The 15299-nt window shown below is 34.8% G+C and overlaps 1 protein-coding gene and 1 long non-coding RNA gene across 8 annotated transcripts in view; both read left to right on the top strand.

Annotated features, from left to right (window-relative positions):
- The window catches only part of LOC127862678 (uncharacterized), an 89653-nt gene that overhangs the window by 48334 nt on the left and 26020 nt on the right, over positions 1–15299 (top strand). For all 7 annotated transcript variants that reach the window (XM_052401917.1, XM_052401916.1, XM_052401914.1 and 4 more), the window contains 4 exons: positions 4802–4875; positions 9103–9312; positions 10393–10612; positions 11184–11291. In XM_052401917.1, coding sequence (XP_052257877.1) covers positions 4802–4875; positions 9103–9312; positions 10393–10612; positions 11184–11291 — 612 coding nt within the window. The remainder of the gene's footprint in view (positions 1–4801; positions 4876–9102; positions 9313–10392; positions 10613–11183; positions 11292–15299) is intronic.
- On the top strand, positions 7356–8599 carry LOC127862683 (uncharacterized). The gene is made up of 2 exons (XR_008040732.1): positions 7356–7727; positions 8278–8599. It is a non-coding gene; the product is annotated as an uncharacterized LOC127862683 (long non-coding RNA).

The raw sequence follows: 15299 nt of genomic DNA, 5'->3' as shown, positions 1-15299 counted from the left end.
AAATGTTTATTTAAAGGCAATAAAGTGTTAATATAATTTTAAGCAAACATTTAGCATGTTGAAATAAAATAATGGAAGTATTGAATTTATGAAACATACTTCATCTACCTTCATTATTGAGACAACTCGTACAGCTTAACGCGTGCATGTTTAACCCTTTCAGTGCTGGAACTGAATTTTGAAGGCCTTTGCAAACAGTTTGGATCCAGATGTGACGCCACACAACATGGCGTCTGATCAGGATACAAACTGTTTGCTATTCTGATAGTATTCTTTGAAAAAAATTCAAAAAAATGCTAATTCAGCAGACGACATTTTAGCTGACAACAAATTTCCCAGCCTGCAAAAGGTTAATATGCCAATGTAAAATACCTGATTGTGTTTATACTAACAGTTATTTCCCAGAATGATTGGCACTAACACTTCTGTATGCATAAGGTTTTATCAATGCATATATACCGTTCATATTCACTGTCCATAAAAACAATTTTCTATTTATTTTTTTCCATAAATTCTTAACCTGATATTGAGGCGGTCCTTTTTTTTATAGCAAATATATATGTGCAGTTTGCACCACTGTTAGTTTTATGATTATGATTGAGAAAATAGTTCTGCTGCTTTTAATCACTTTGTTGCATCCATTTCTTAAGTATGTATATAAAATTTAATCTAAAAATGTCCCCTAATGCAAGAATTTCTTTAAGACATGGGGCTTTATAAATACAGGCCCTCAGTAACAGTAGCAAAAAAGTCTGTTTTGAATTGTTATATTAAAGCCCTAGTCTCTGTCACTAAAAATCAACTTTGCAGGAATCATTCTGAAACATCTTACAAGTTAAAACAAAACAAAATTGAAATGGGAAAATTTGTAAATGTTTAGCATTTTCATTTGCAATTAATATGCATTAAACACATAAAAACCTGCTTGACTTAATGACACCAATACTAACACACCAGCATGTAAAGTGTGATGATCACATAATGTTAACCACTAACCCTAAACTTAATATGTAGATGTGACTTAAGACTGATCAGCATAGTTATACCCCCACAAACGAAGTTTAGGGGGGTATATAGGAGTGAGCTTGTCTGTCGGTCTGTTGGTCGGTCCATAGTAAGTGTCCGCTCTCTATTTCAAGTAGTTTTCATCCGATCTTCACCAAACTTGGTCAGAAGTTGTATCTTCATGATGTCTAGGCCAAGTTCGAACATGGGCCTTGTCGGGTCAAAAACTAGGTCACGGGGTCACTTAGTGCGTTTTAAACATTCAGCATGTTGTCCGCTCTCTATTTGAAGTAGTTTTCATCCGATCTTCACCAAACTTGGTCAGAAGTTGAATCTAGATGATCTTAAGGCCAAGTTTGAATATGGGCCTTGCCGGGTCAAAAACTTGGTCACGGGGTCACTTAGTGCCTTTTAAACTTTCAGCATGTTGTCCGCTCTCTAATTCAAGTAGTTTTCATCCGATCTTCACCAAACTTGGTTGGAAGTTGTATCTAGATGATGTCTAGGCCAAGTTCGATCATGGGCCTTGCCAGGTCAAAAAATAGGTCACGGGGTCACTTAGTGCGTTTTAAACATTCAGCATGTTGTCCGCTCTCTTATTCAAGTAGTTTTCATCCGATCATTACCAAACTTGGTCAGAAGTTGTATCTAGATGATGTCTAGGCCAAGTTCGAACATGGGCCTTGCCAGGTCAAAAACTAGGTCACGCGGTCACTTAGTACGTTTTACACATTGAGCATGGTGTCCGCTCTCTATTTCAAGTAGTTTAAATCCAATCTTCACCACACTGGGTCAAAAGTTGTAACTAGATGATGTGTAGGTCACGTTCGAACATGGGCCATGCCAGGTAAAAAACTAGGTCACGGGGTCACTTAGTGTGTTTTAAACCTCACCATGTTGTCCGCTCTCTAATTCAAGTATTATTTATCCAATCTTCACCAAAATTGGTCAAAAGTTGTAACTTGATAATGTCTAGTGCAAGTTTGAATATGGGTCATGCAGGGTCAAAAACAAGGTCACGGGGTCACTTAGGGCGTTTTAAACATCACAATGTTGTCCGCTCTCTAATTCAAGTAGTTTTCATCAGATCTTCACCAAACTTGGTCAGAAGTTGTATCTAGATGATCTTAAGGCCAAGTTTGAACATGGGCCTTGCCGGGTCAAAAACTAGGTCACAGGGTCACTTAGTGCATTTAAAACATTCAGCATGTTGTCGGCTCTCTAATTCAAGAAGTTTTCATCCGATCTTCACCAAACTTTGTCAGAAGTTGTATGTAGAAGATCTTAAGGCCAAGTTTGAACATGGGCCTTGCCGGGTCAAAAACTAGGTCACGGCGTCACTAAGTAAGTTTTACACATTGAGCATGGTGTCCGCTCTCTATTTCAAGTAGTTTAAATCCGATCTTCACCACACTTGGTCAGAAGTTGTAACTAGATGATGTGTAGGTCAAGTTCGAACATGGGCCATGCCGGGTCAAAAACTAGGTCACGGGGTCACTTAGTGTGTTTTAAACCTCACCATGTTGTCCGCTCTCTAATTCAAGTAGTTTTTATCCAATCTTCACCAAAATTGGTCAGAAGTTGTATCTTAATAATGTCTAGAGCAAGTTTGATTATGGGTCATGTGGGTCAAAAACAAGGTCACGGGGTCACTTAGGGCGTTTTTAACATCACAATGTTGTCTGCTCTCTAATTCAAGTAGTTTTCATCCAATCTTCACCAAACTTGGTCAGAAGTTTTATCCAGATGATGTCTAGGTCAAGTTTGAATATGGGTCATACCGGGTCAAAAACTAGGTCACGGGTATGTTAGTGCATTTTAAACCTCACCATGTTGTTCGCTCTCTAATTCAAGTAGTTTTCATCCAATCCTCACCAAACTTGGTCACAAGTTTTATCTAAATGATCTCTAGGACAAGTTTGAACATGGACCATTCGGGGCCTAAAACTAGGTCATGGGTTCACTTAGTGCGTTTTTTAACATTCAGCATGGTGTCCGCTCTCTAATTCAAGTAGTTTACATCCGATCTTCACCAAACTTGGTCAGAAGTTTTATGGAGATGATTCTAAGGACAAGTTAGAACATGGGCCTTTCTGGGTTAAAAACTAGGTCAAAGGGTCACTTAGTGCGTTTTAAAAATTGAGCATGGTGTCCGCTGTTTTTTGTGAAGACGACATGCAAAATATTATGTGCCAATGCGGCATGTGGGGGTATTCGTCACATCTGTGACAAAGCTCTAGTTTAATTTAATTTGATGTAGGAATTGATAGATAATATATTTTTGTTCTTTGTGTATTTGTTATGCCTCTGTCAATACTATTCTGTCTTCATGGACTTTTTTAATACATTTTTTTTGGTAAAAAACAACAATGCACAAAGACACTTTTACAGTTTTAATTATTGAATTACAAGTGTTTTTAATACAATATTACTTATTTTAGTCAAAATAATGCACCCATCTTTCTTTTTATCATGGTAAATACGAATGTCCTTAATCTTTCTGAATAACAGAACGATGAATAAACAGTACTAAATTGGTAGTAATCGCCTCAAGTCTGAAAAAAACCTGGTGAATAACCTGATAATATTTCGAGATTGTTTTCGTTTACTTTATTCTTCTCTTATTTAAAACAACAGTTACTGTTCTCTTACTTGGCAATAATCTCGAAACTCACAATTTAACAAACATAAAAAAAGGATAGACATTTAAAACTGAAAAATGAAAAATATTTTGGAAGTATATTTAGCACCTCAATATATAACAAACAGAACCAGTGTTGTTAATATTGTAGTGGATAAATAGTGTAATAAGATTAAGAAGGAATCTGTAAACACATTTATTACATCAAGTCTTTTGAAGAAAAAACATGGAAAAATGTGTATAAAAATTAGCTTTATTTATATGTATTCATTTACGAGATGTTCCATGCACAAAATAAACATAGTAAAGTAATAAATTAAATATAAACATATGTGGGGTAAATTAAGTATGAAATAAATCATGTGAACACAAATTTAAGAGCTATTATTTTACTGAGGATAACCAAATTAGCACTTTTTGAACGCACATTTACAGTGAAATGAAGTGTGTTATAGTTACCCATTTTTACATTTCAATGTAAATTATGTAAGTATTAAATGAAGCCCCAGGTAGAATAATAACCAGAGAAAAATTGGGCTTGTTAATTTGAAATGTATGGTTTATAACTATTGGTAAACATAAATAAAAAAACCACTTACATATTAATTTATGGAGTGTGATATAAAAAAAATTGATAAAAAATAATTATAGATTTTTATAATATAAACAATACCAAGTATTCTAAAAGATAGGTTCATATATTACGGTCAAAATAGTGAAGGGATGATGGTTTTCACATTGGTAACTTAAGCAACCACAAAGACCTTTCCCATGATTTGTTCAAGGATTCCAAGTTCTTCCCATGGAACAGATTTGAGAGTGCCTGTAATGTATAAGTCCTATGCTTAAGATGCCCCTGCTATTTATGAGGATTAAAATTGATAATAACAATACCTTAAGTAAATACATTAAGCTTAACTGTAATAGAAGCATAGGAGAAAAATAACCAACGGAAAGCTTTGTGTTTTGAGAAACATATAGTACATAAAGCAATCTTTTGGGAAACATATCTAAGGAATAGCAAACTTTCTAGAAACATATTCTAGAGAAGGTAATCTTTGGAGAAACATATCAAAGGGAAAGCAATCTTTATAGAAATTTATCTAAGGGGAAGCAACCATTCTGTAGATTGAAGACAGACATATGTGTTGACAGGGGCGTGAACACACTCCCTGGTTATTGCAGAAACCCTATGTAGAGGTGGAGCCAATGGCGCCTTACGACCAATAGTAAGTGGAAATGATTTTACTTGCAACATTCGGTTTAATTACCAATAATATTAACATTCATTAATATTATATGTTGGAAATCTTTTTTAAGTAATAGAAAAACAGGTTGTGGGTCACTGTGTTCTGTATAAAATTGTGTATACAATAATAATAACAAGTTAACTGAGATTGTTTTATTCAGTATAATTTATATTTAATTAATCACCAATATATTTGTTATGTGTTTTGAAATAATGTGAATTTAATACAATTGCAATATGTGGCTTATTTTCCTTCAAAATATATTGCTGCTGAAAAATTGTTGATTGAAGTTAAATAAAGACTGCATTATTATTTGTCATTTAGTTGACTCTGACAAGTTAATAAACTTGATGTGTCTTGTTATGTCTGGATAGTCTCGACCATTATGTTATTGTATTGCTATTTTCTGAATATATAAAACAATACAAATTCACCATTTTATTTCAATCCATTCAGCATTTTAGTCAGTAATGGTTTCCCAACTTATGTGGTATCCATGCCACGAAAAGTGATTGGATAAAGAATCATAGACTGGTTCTTTTTGTGGGATGACCAAATGATGGGTTTGTAGATTAGGAATGAAAAGCAGTCTATGCATTCAACTCAAACATATGACTTTTTTATTTGCAACCACAACATATTCATGTCAACTTTTGCACTTTTGTATAAGGGTTTTTTAAATATTTTTTGCTGTAGCTTATAACTGCACAAATGCAACTTTTTTTGCTGAAAATTGCTCTTCATTCCTAGTCTCAAATCATTTGTTCAAAGAACACAGATTTTATTACTATGATAAATGTAAATTAAATAGTCCTTTGATAGTGACCAAAAATAATCAGGATTTCAATCAGGAATAGAGTTAACCAATTTGGGTTTTAAATTTGAGTGGTAACTTATAGCGCATGGTTCCTTATCCCACTACCCCAGTGATGATGTACTTCAATGGTGCTGAAATATGTAAATAATAGTGTACATTTCAATGTGTTCCTGAATAGAAACAAGTTTAAGTTTGAATGCCAACCTAATATATCTTTAACATAAATGTACAACTTTCACCACTCTTCCATCCAATCCTCACTCTTGAATTCTTGTTAAAACCTTTTCAGTGAGAAGCCCAAGCCCAGTTTTCACCACACATGGAACTATACCCAATATTACCGCCCACACGCTGTCCCCCAGGGCCCCCCTCCCAGAAATATAGACCTTGCAAAGTCTTAAGAAAACAGGTGTTTTGATTTTTGTATTCATGACATGATAGGTGTCTTGGAATGCATAGCAATTTTCTGGTCATCACCTGTATAAACTCTTGTTCAGCCTTTATTAATCTTATAATAGATCTTATAGTGCTTTGATGTATACTAGTGTTTATTTCACTCTTTTTAGTTGGCTTTTAAAGAGGCAAGAATACTAGCTGCTTTTCAGTCCAATCTAAAACACAGACATAAAAAATGACAATAATTCACTTAAGGACCAAAGCAAAGATAACTTCACCATTCATTTTCATTACACTGCCTGAAGTTGTTAGGTTGGTTCCTACAGTAGAGGAATTAAGGGATTATATTCCATATTTCAGCCCAAATAATTACGTTCCAGCGTTTCACCACACATACAATTTCACTCCATATTACCATGGAGCAATCGTGCCTGAATTTCCACAGCGTCAGATGACTGTTAGAACGTCAGGGCCAATAGTGCGTGAAATCGAAGAAACACCTTAATTAAAAAAACAATTGTGTGTGATTTTCAAATGTCTTTTATTCATAGCTTTCATTAACAGAAACAAGTGAAAGTCTGTTGATTTTAATCTTAACAGTTTGGTTGTGAGATTTGTTTATCAATATAAATGGAAATTTCGATAGAAAATCCAGACATTGTTTCATGCAATTAATCAATATATTTTTTATATCAACACTATTATTTGTAAATGGCTCAGGGATGACCTTTTTGTGTTGAGTTGCAGTAAAATCCAAACAAACAAACTTTCACATTGTTTTTGCCAATTTTGCTTCTAATAAGAGTAGATAATTTAACTTGTGTCAATAATACAGTCAAAGCGGAACAAATAATATCTTGAAAATATTATACAGTGTATACCTTTACCTTTAACAAGTTAAATTAATTTATTTGAATATAATAAATTCTTGTACTACTGCAATAAATTAAAAAAAATTGGCATGTTTTGCTTTGACTGTGCATTTCAACTAACACTTGCAGTCATGAAACGACATTAAACCATCCAATATAACCGAATCCATCATCTGACTTTTTTTCTCAATTGATAATTATACTTTTATTCTCAAATCGTGAATATTGGGCTATCCATTTGTGGTGAAAACTGTTTTCTTTTTAAAGTTGGTTGCCTGTATTACAAGCATGCCAATTTTTCAGCCTAAACAGATTTGATAAACGGCAGATAAGCACAGCAACTAGAACCTGGGTCGCAACACAAAGGGTAAAAATTGACCAGCGGCCATTGTTTCCTGTGTATGATGGAGAATTCAATGTACAGACTGACTCATCTATGCCTCTTGGCAGAAACAGAATGTTGTCTAGATTTCTGCAAACTGCTACCCCAGCTCTTGACTTTAACCCACAATATGCCCAGCAACCGAGCCTTTTTGCTGCAAATAACACAGGGGAGGTAACCTCAAATGGAAATAATGCTCTGGAGTATTCAGGGGAGGTCACTGATGCAACTTTACCTCCTTTGAGGAGAGCTCAAACTCCAGGACCTAGTAGTACTCAGGCTAGAACTAGACCTCTTCGGAGCAATGAAGATTCCAAACCGGGCCCTATCCGCAGAGAATGGGGCCAACCTGTCATGTTTGATTGTAAGAATGAAATTCTGATTGTCATGATCATGTAGCTAAGCACTAATGGTAGGCTTACTGGAGTGTTCATCACAGATCTCAACAAAATCAAGCAACATTTATCATAAAATATTTGTTATCTTTTTCTTCTTGTGTTTTGCAGATAGAACATTATATTCGGAGACTAGTTTCACAGTGTGCATGCTTGGCCACGCAGTTCTGGTGTTTATCTTCTTCTGTTCACCAATGTAGCAAAATATGACCTTTTTCTGTTTGCCTGTACTAATCCACACACATATGTAGCTTTGTTAAATTTAGACTAGACAATTGAATTGAAAATTGGCTTTTATTATGTTCATTTAAACAAGTATTATTTACAGGGGTCAGAGTTTTTGTTTGTTTATTAAGTTATTTGATCACTAAATTTTATAAAACATAAACCCTATTAAAATAATGATATTAAATATTAATACAATTTGGAGATACAATTTATAATGTGCTGTGAAACTAAAAATACTCGCTCAAAAGAAAGAGGTCATATTATTAACATTGTTGTTTATTTCTTTCACAGGATACACTCCGGGACGAATAGCTGTTTCCATTTCCTTGACACTGAGATGACTACCTGACCATATTTAAATAAAATGATCAATATATATTAGACTATAGATTTGTGTGTTTTTTAATGACTTTTGTTGGTGTATAGTTAACCACTGCATTTAATCTGTTGTGCAAAAACCATAAGTGACTAAAATGCTGAATGGATACAGATGTTTGTATATTTGAACAACATTTATAATTAGTAAAATACCATTTATAATTAATAAAGACCAAACAATTGCATGTGCACACTGATCAGAAAAATTCCAAATAAATGTTATTCATCTTGTAAATATTCTTTTTGGAATTTTATCCATCATTATAGTTTGAGTTTTGTTGATAATATGACAATGTGAAAATCATCATGACTGATTGGTTAAAATGTCACTTAATTGGCAAATTAACATTGATCATCAACCAGTTGTTGTTTTAAAATTATAGGATGCATTCTTTTTTTGCATAATATAACATTTGAGTAAATTACGAATTTGTTTTCAATTAAATCATAATAGTTTAAATGTTTGAAAATAACCATCTGTGTGTCTAATGGGTGTAGGTTGAACTTTTTCCTGCTTACAGAAATATACTGGTAAGTACTGGTATACATAAATTACAAAAAAACGGAAGAGTTTGTTGCTATATCAGTAAAAACAATTGTTTGAAAATAAACATATATAACTATCAATCAAACGTGACTATGAATACAAGTCTTATCTTAAACAGATTGATTATGTGTTCTTGTGTATGTTTTTTGGCAAGTCTATGTAATATATGTCTATGTTTTGTCTTTTTTCAGTGCGGGGTTTGTGATATTCTACGACTTTGTGTTGTCATTGGACCCCACAATTCAAGCCTGTCGATTGGTCGTAGGCCTACACAGCTCGTCGGCAGTGATGGGGGAACCAACTGTCTTGCCAACCGTCTACACGGAACCGGCCACGCGAGGCGAGAGATACAACTACAACTACTCCAACGCTGTTATTGGCGCTAAACAACCTGTCCCAAAGTATGACATGATTTGAGTCGCGTTCTGAGAAAACTGGGCATAATGCATGTGCCCAAAGTGTTGTCCCAGATTAGCCTGCGGAGTCCGCACAGGCTAATCAGGGACGACACTTTCCGCCTAAATTGGATTGTTTCAAAGAAGAGACTTCATTTAAATGACATTAATTAAATGTCATAAAAGAGGAAAGTGTTGTCCCTGATTAGCCTGTGCGGACTGCACAGGCTAATCTGGGACGACTCTGTATGCACATGCATTATGCCCAGTTTTCTCAGAACACGACTTTTAAAGTGGTCTTAAAATGATTATTTCCCTTTCTTGTGTTGATATCATGCATTATCTAAAACAAACATATATATTTTTTATTTAATTTTGTCCCAGTTGAAATTAAAATAATTTAAAGAAATTTTGCGGAAAATTGGAACAAAAATATGTAGAAAAAAACAAAGAGGTTTCATTGGTGTAATAAAAATTGTGTATGATTTAATTCCTGCGTAATTATGATAGGTAATTACTTTTAAAGTAATTTAGGATATATCCTGGGCATGGATATTATTTTTCCAATGTGAAGGGCTAAATCAATGTTAGATTAGCTCTTGAATATACAATAATAAACTTGAATTAAAAATCTACAACTAGCTATAACCCCATTACTGGCAATGGGGGCTATATAGAAGTCATTTTGTCTGTCTGTCATTTTGTCTGTCTGTCTGTCTGTCTGTCTGTCTGTTTGTCTGTCCCGAAAAGTTCATCTGATCTTCACCAAACTTGGTCAGAAGTTGTATCTAGATGATGTCTAGGTCAAGTTTTAATATGGGTCATGCCGGGTCAAAAACTAGTTTCTTCTGTGAATATCAGTATTTATCTATGTACTTTGTTGAATATACTTGTAATACTTTTAGGTTACATCACAGTTCTCAGCACAAAATTATTATACCCTCTCAACTATTAAAGCGGAAAAAGTGTCGTCCTAGGCTTACTGGGACAACAGTTCACACACATGCATTAAGCCAGGTTTTTCCAAAGCAATTTAAGGCTTGAATAAAAACTGTCTATGCAATTAATACACTGATAACCCTGCAGGTGCCCGCCTGAGTCTGACCTCGGCCTTGTGGTGGAGCTGCAGGCAAGTGGAGGCCCCGCCTCTGAGCACGACCGCCACAGCCTGATAACGCGTGCCTGGACCAAGGTGCCTCTCTTTGACAACAATGGTCGCCTGATAGCTGGCCGCTTCAGGATTCCCATGCGCAATGTGCCCATCAAGCCATTCCTACATGTGAGCCAGGTGCAACGCATACCAAAGGTGGGAACAATAGTTGATTTCGCTTTTATGCAATTTTTTGTTTAAAGGAAGTCTCTTCTTAACAAAAATCTAGTTTAAGCGGAAAGTGTCATTCCTGATTAGCCTGTGTGGACTGCACAGGCTAATCTGGGACCACACTTTACACACATGCATTATGCCCTGTTTTCCTACACTGAGGCTCAAATTGATGTTGTTGAATACCATTATATTTGTTTATCATTAAAATTATTAAGCACTGGCAAATATTGTAGCGCAAATCTATTTAGCATGAAATGTAGATGAGCAAGATACTTTGTGAAAACTGGTATGTGGGCAGTGTCATCTCAAATAAGCCTGTGCAGTCCACACAGGCTAATCAGGGACGACACTTTTTGCTTTTATGGAATTTTTCATTAAAGAAAGTTTCTTCTATCTGAAAATCCATATTTTGAAGAAAGTGTCATTCCTGATTAGCCTGTTGGGACTGCACAGGCTTATCTGGGTCTACACCTCATGCACTTATATTATTCTTAGTTTTCCCAAAACCTGACTCAAATAGTCAGTATAATGACATGATTTCTGTTACAAATAGTACGGGGATGCTGACCTGTACTACCGGATTGTGAACATGCGGGACGCTGAGATCCACTCCATGCAGCAGATCACGGCAGCAAACTACAACCAGTACACCTACCCACAGGTACCCACTTGTAGAGAGTAGATATATGGAGATATATCATTCAGTTGAAAATAGAACGTTGTAGGGTTAAATAGGGAAGATTGGGCTTAATTGTAGCACATTGATCACAAACATAGTCTATATTTTATATGTTTTGGATTAATTAAAACAGTTTGTGGTCATAAAATGCAAAAACCTTCATAAAAACTATTAATTAAAATATCACAAATAAGTATTCATGATTGAACTGCATAAAACTTATATTTAGACAGTCACAATTATTTGAGTATTTGATCTTCAACCTCAAAATACTGCATGCGTGTTTTTATAAGTAGCAAAATTGTTAATGTGGCTCAAATGTAAATTTTGAGCTATTTTTCATGACTCGTTTAATATAGATACCTGGTGATTACAAAAGGTATGCAATTTCATATCCTAAGAGAAAACTTGAAGAGTTGTTTACAAATCTAGCATTTAAATTTATGTTGTATTTATCTTCAACATATTATTTTCAAATTTGCAGAATAATAAGTAAAATGTAAAATAACATTCATATTCTCTGTCAATTGTTTGGCATAGTTATGTTTGTTTTATGATGATTGCAGTGTCATATTTTTTTTCAAATGATCAGTTTGCATATGTTTTGATGTTGAAGATGAATACCACTGCTTGTATGCAAAGTGTAATCAGACATAGATACTGATTGATGTAGACAGATCACTACTATATTAAATGTGTATATATTCGTTCACAGATAGATTATCCTAGTTATCCGGTTGATAAACATGAATACCGGGATAACCGGGATTATCGGTTTGTACTAACACCTGTGTTTCAGCACTTAATTTGTAATTGCATTTTCAGTTCAAGAACATTTGTGCTTAAACCAAGATTGGGATGAAAAATTAAACATTGTCATAAATACATTGTTTTTGTTGTGTGTACTTACTGATTAACTAATACAAGATATTATTCTATATCCAATAAATTCATCCAATCGGCATTCTTCATATGTACCACATGACCGTCCAATATATTCTGGTATTGGATTGAAAAAGTCTGTATTTTTTCCATATTGGACAGTTGAGTACAAGTGCACTAAGCAATTGTTTTATAACGATAAAAGCCGTTACCGAGAAAAAGTATCCGAATGTACTATAATCGACTCACACAGGTGCTTGTCTTGAAAATAGCATAGATGCAATTAAAGCATTTTAAAATCAAAATTAAAATGAAACAAGAGCAGAAGAAAGGGATATAGAATAAAAAGCTTATTAGACGTTTAAACTGTACAATACATGATATATTTGGACGAGCACACAGTTTGAAGTCATATTGGACTCACCTAACGGCTCGTCCAATATGACGTCAAACTGAGTGCTCGTCCAAATATATCTCCGTATTGTACAGTGAAACTTCTAATAACCCATAATTATTACAACAACAGATTGTTAGAGTGTTATTAGCTTGGCGTTTTTGGAGAAAACCCGAGGTATTGTCATAGCCAGCTCGTCGTCTGCCAACCGTGTCATGCTAAAACCTTAACTTTTTTTTAAGGTTTTGAACATTGTCTCTAAAATCAAATTGCTTCCACCTACAGCTTTGAAACTTCATATGCAGATGCACCTTGATGTGTTTTACATGCCACACCCATTTTTGGGTCACTAGGTCAAAGGTCAAGGTCACTGTGACCTTAAAAAAATAAATAAAAAATCTGACAAGCTTTCATTTATTCAAAACTGCACCCATAGCCGAGCGTGGCACCCGTTATGCGGTGCTCTTGTTTTAACTAACTAGCAATGGGTTACTCTTTGTTTGCATCCTTATTACGTGTGGAAAAAGTTAGCATATTGTGCTGCGTTTTTATGCCCCCTTTCGAAGAAAAGGGTGCATATAGTGATCGGACTGTCCGTCTGTCTGTCCGTCCGTATTTCCGTCACACTTTGCGTTTAGGTTTCCAAAAATGCTCATAACTTCTATGTCCCTTGAGATATAACCTTCATATTTGGTATGCATGTGTATATGGACAAGGCCTTTCCATACGCACACAAATTTTTATCCCTGTGACCTTGACCTTGAACTTAGGGTCCGCGTTAGGTTTCAAAATCTGCGTTTAGGTTTCGAAAAATGCTCATAACTTCTATGTCCCTTGAGATATAACCTTCATGTTTGGTATGCATGTGTATATGGACAAGGCCTTTCCATACGCACAAAATTTTTTACCCCTGTTACCTTGACCTTGAACTTAGGGTCCGCGTTAAGGTTTCAAATCTGCATTTAGGTTTTGAAAAATGCTCATAACTTCTATGTCCCTTGAGATACAACCTTCATATTTGGTATGCATGTGTATATGGACAAGGCCTTTCCATACACATTAATTTTTTTACCCCTGTGACCTTGACCTTGAACTTAGGGTCCGCATTTAGGTTTCAAAATCTGCGTTTAGGTTTCGAAAAATGCTCATAACTTCTATGTCCCTTGAGATATAACCTTCATATTTGGTGTGCATGTGTATATGGACAAGGCATTTCTATACGCACAAAAGTTTTGACCCCTGGGACCTTGAAATTGAACTTAGGGTCCGAGTTTAGGTTTCGAAATCTGCGTTTAGGTTTCGAAAAAAGCTCATAACTTCTATCAAGGGTTTATAGGGGGCATAAGTCATCCTATGGTGACAGCTCTTGTTTTTAATGTATAAATTGTAGTTGAAATGAAATCAAATGTTTGGTGCTGGCTGGTTGTTGTGCTCACATGCATCCTGGTTTGCTTGATTTCATTTGGTTTCTTTATATTCTAATCTGCTTAATACTCAAACCTTCAGGTATACATGTATTATTTTACATTTAGAACTCTTTTGAGTATTTTTATGGAACTTGGATAAGTAAATAATATATTTTAATTGTATGGCATATTTTCAAGTTATTGTATAAAAGCTAACTAGCTATATTTTGCATGCAAAATTATGAAGTAAGGTGTTATTAAGTTATATATAATCATGTTAAGTAAATCATAAGCACTAGCATATACTAAGCTTTTAGTTATTGTTTACTGAATGTTTCAGAACAGTGTGTAGTATTCAAGTATAGTCGATGAAACTTTAGTGATTGTACGAGCCTTTTTTCATCTAGAGTTATGTAGTATGAGTTTTAAAGAGCACCATAGTCTTGGTATTACTGTTCACATAAATAGCCATGGCAGGTATTTGCATACCCAAATCATTCTTCTTAAAAGACAATGATCAAGTTTTACTTATTAGTGATTAAATATCAGATCTTTAACAAAAAAATCTATATAAATACAAACACGAGTACACTTAGACAGCGCAAAAATTATTTGACACTATTTAACTGCTCTGACACAGTTCTATAACTAAAAAAGCTTTTTTGTCTAAGAAAACGCAAAACAAATGCAATTTAAGTTTAATTTTTAACAGAACTACACTCAGTGTGCATTTTAAGTTTTTTGGAAGAGCATTCCACCACTTGGGTCAAATAATTGCTACCTATGTTAAAGTTCTTGGGATATTGAAATTAATATCATCAATTGAGTCGCGTTCTGAGAAAACTGGGCATAATGCATGTGCGTAAAGTGTCGTCCCAGATTAGTCTGTGCAGTCCGCACAGGCTAATCAGGGATGACACTTTCCGCCTCAACTTGATTTTTGGTAAGGAGGGACTTAATTGAAACTAAAAATACCATGAAAGTGGAAAGTGTCGTCTCTGATTAGCCTGTTCAGACTGCACAGGCTATTCTGGGACAACACTTAATGCAGAAGCATTATGCCCAGTTTTCTCAGAAGGCGACTCAATTGTTTTATGTCTGTATTGACCTTGACCAGTTGTGATCTGCTAATTTTGAGCAGTTCCACATTTTGTTCTTAACATGAATATGAGTATCTTCTACATTACCCATGCAAGTTTAGGGAGCCAGTTCAGTGACCTTAGGATCTCCTTGCTTGATTGATTGCGTGAAACATCAGCAACATAAATTCTTGCTGCTCGATTTTGAATTTGCTGCAGTCTGTCAATC

Source organism: Dreissena polymorpha, chromosome 16, assembly GCF_020536995.1.
Source record: "Dreissena polymorpha isolate Duluth1 chromosome 16, UMN_Dpol_1.0, whole genome shotgun sequence".
NCBI classification, from domain to species: Eukaryota; Metazoa; Mollusca; class Bivalvia; order Myida; family Dreissenidae; genus Dreissena; species Dreissena polymorpha.
The sequence above is the reverse complement of the archived record's forward strand: the minus strand, read 5'-3'. Positions and strand labels throughout refer to the sequence as shown.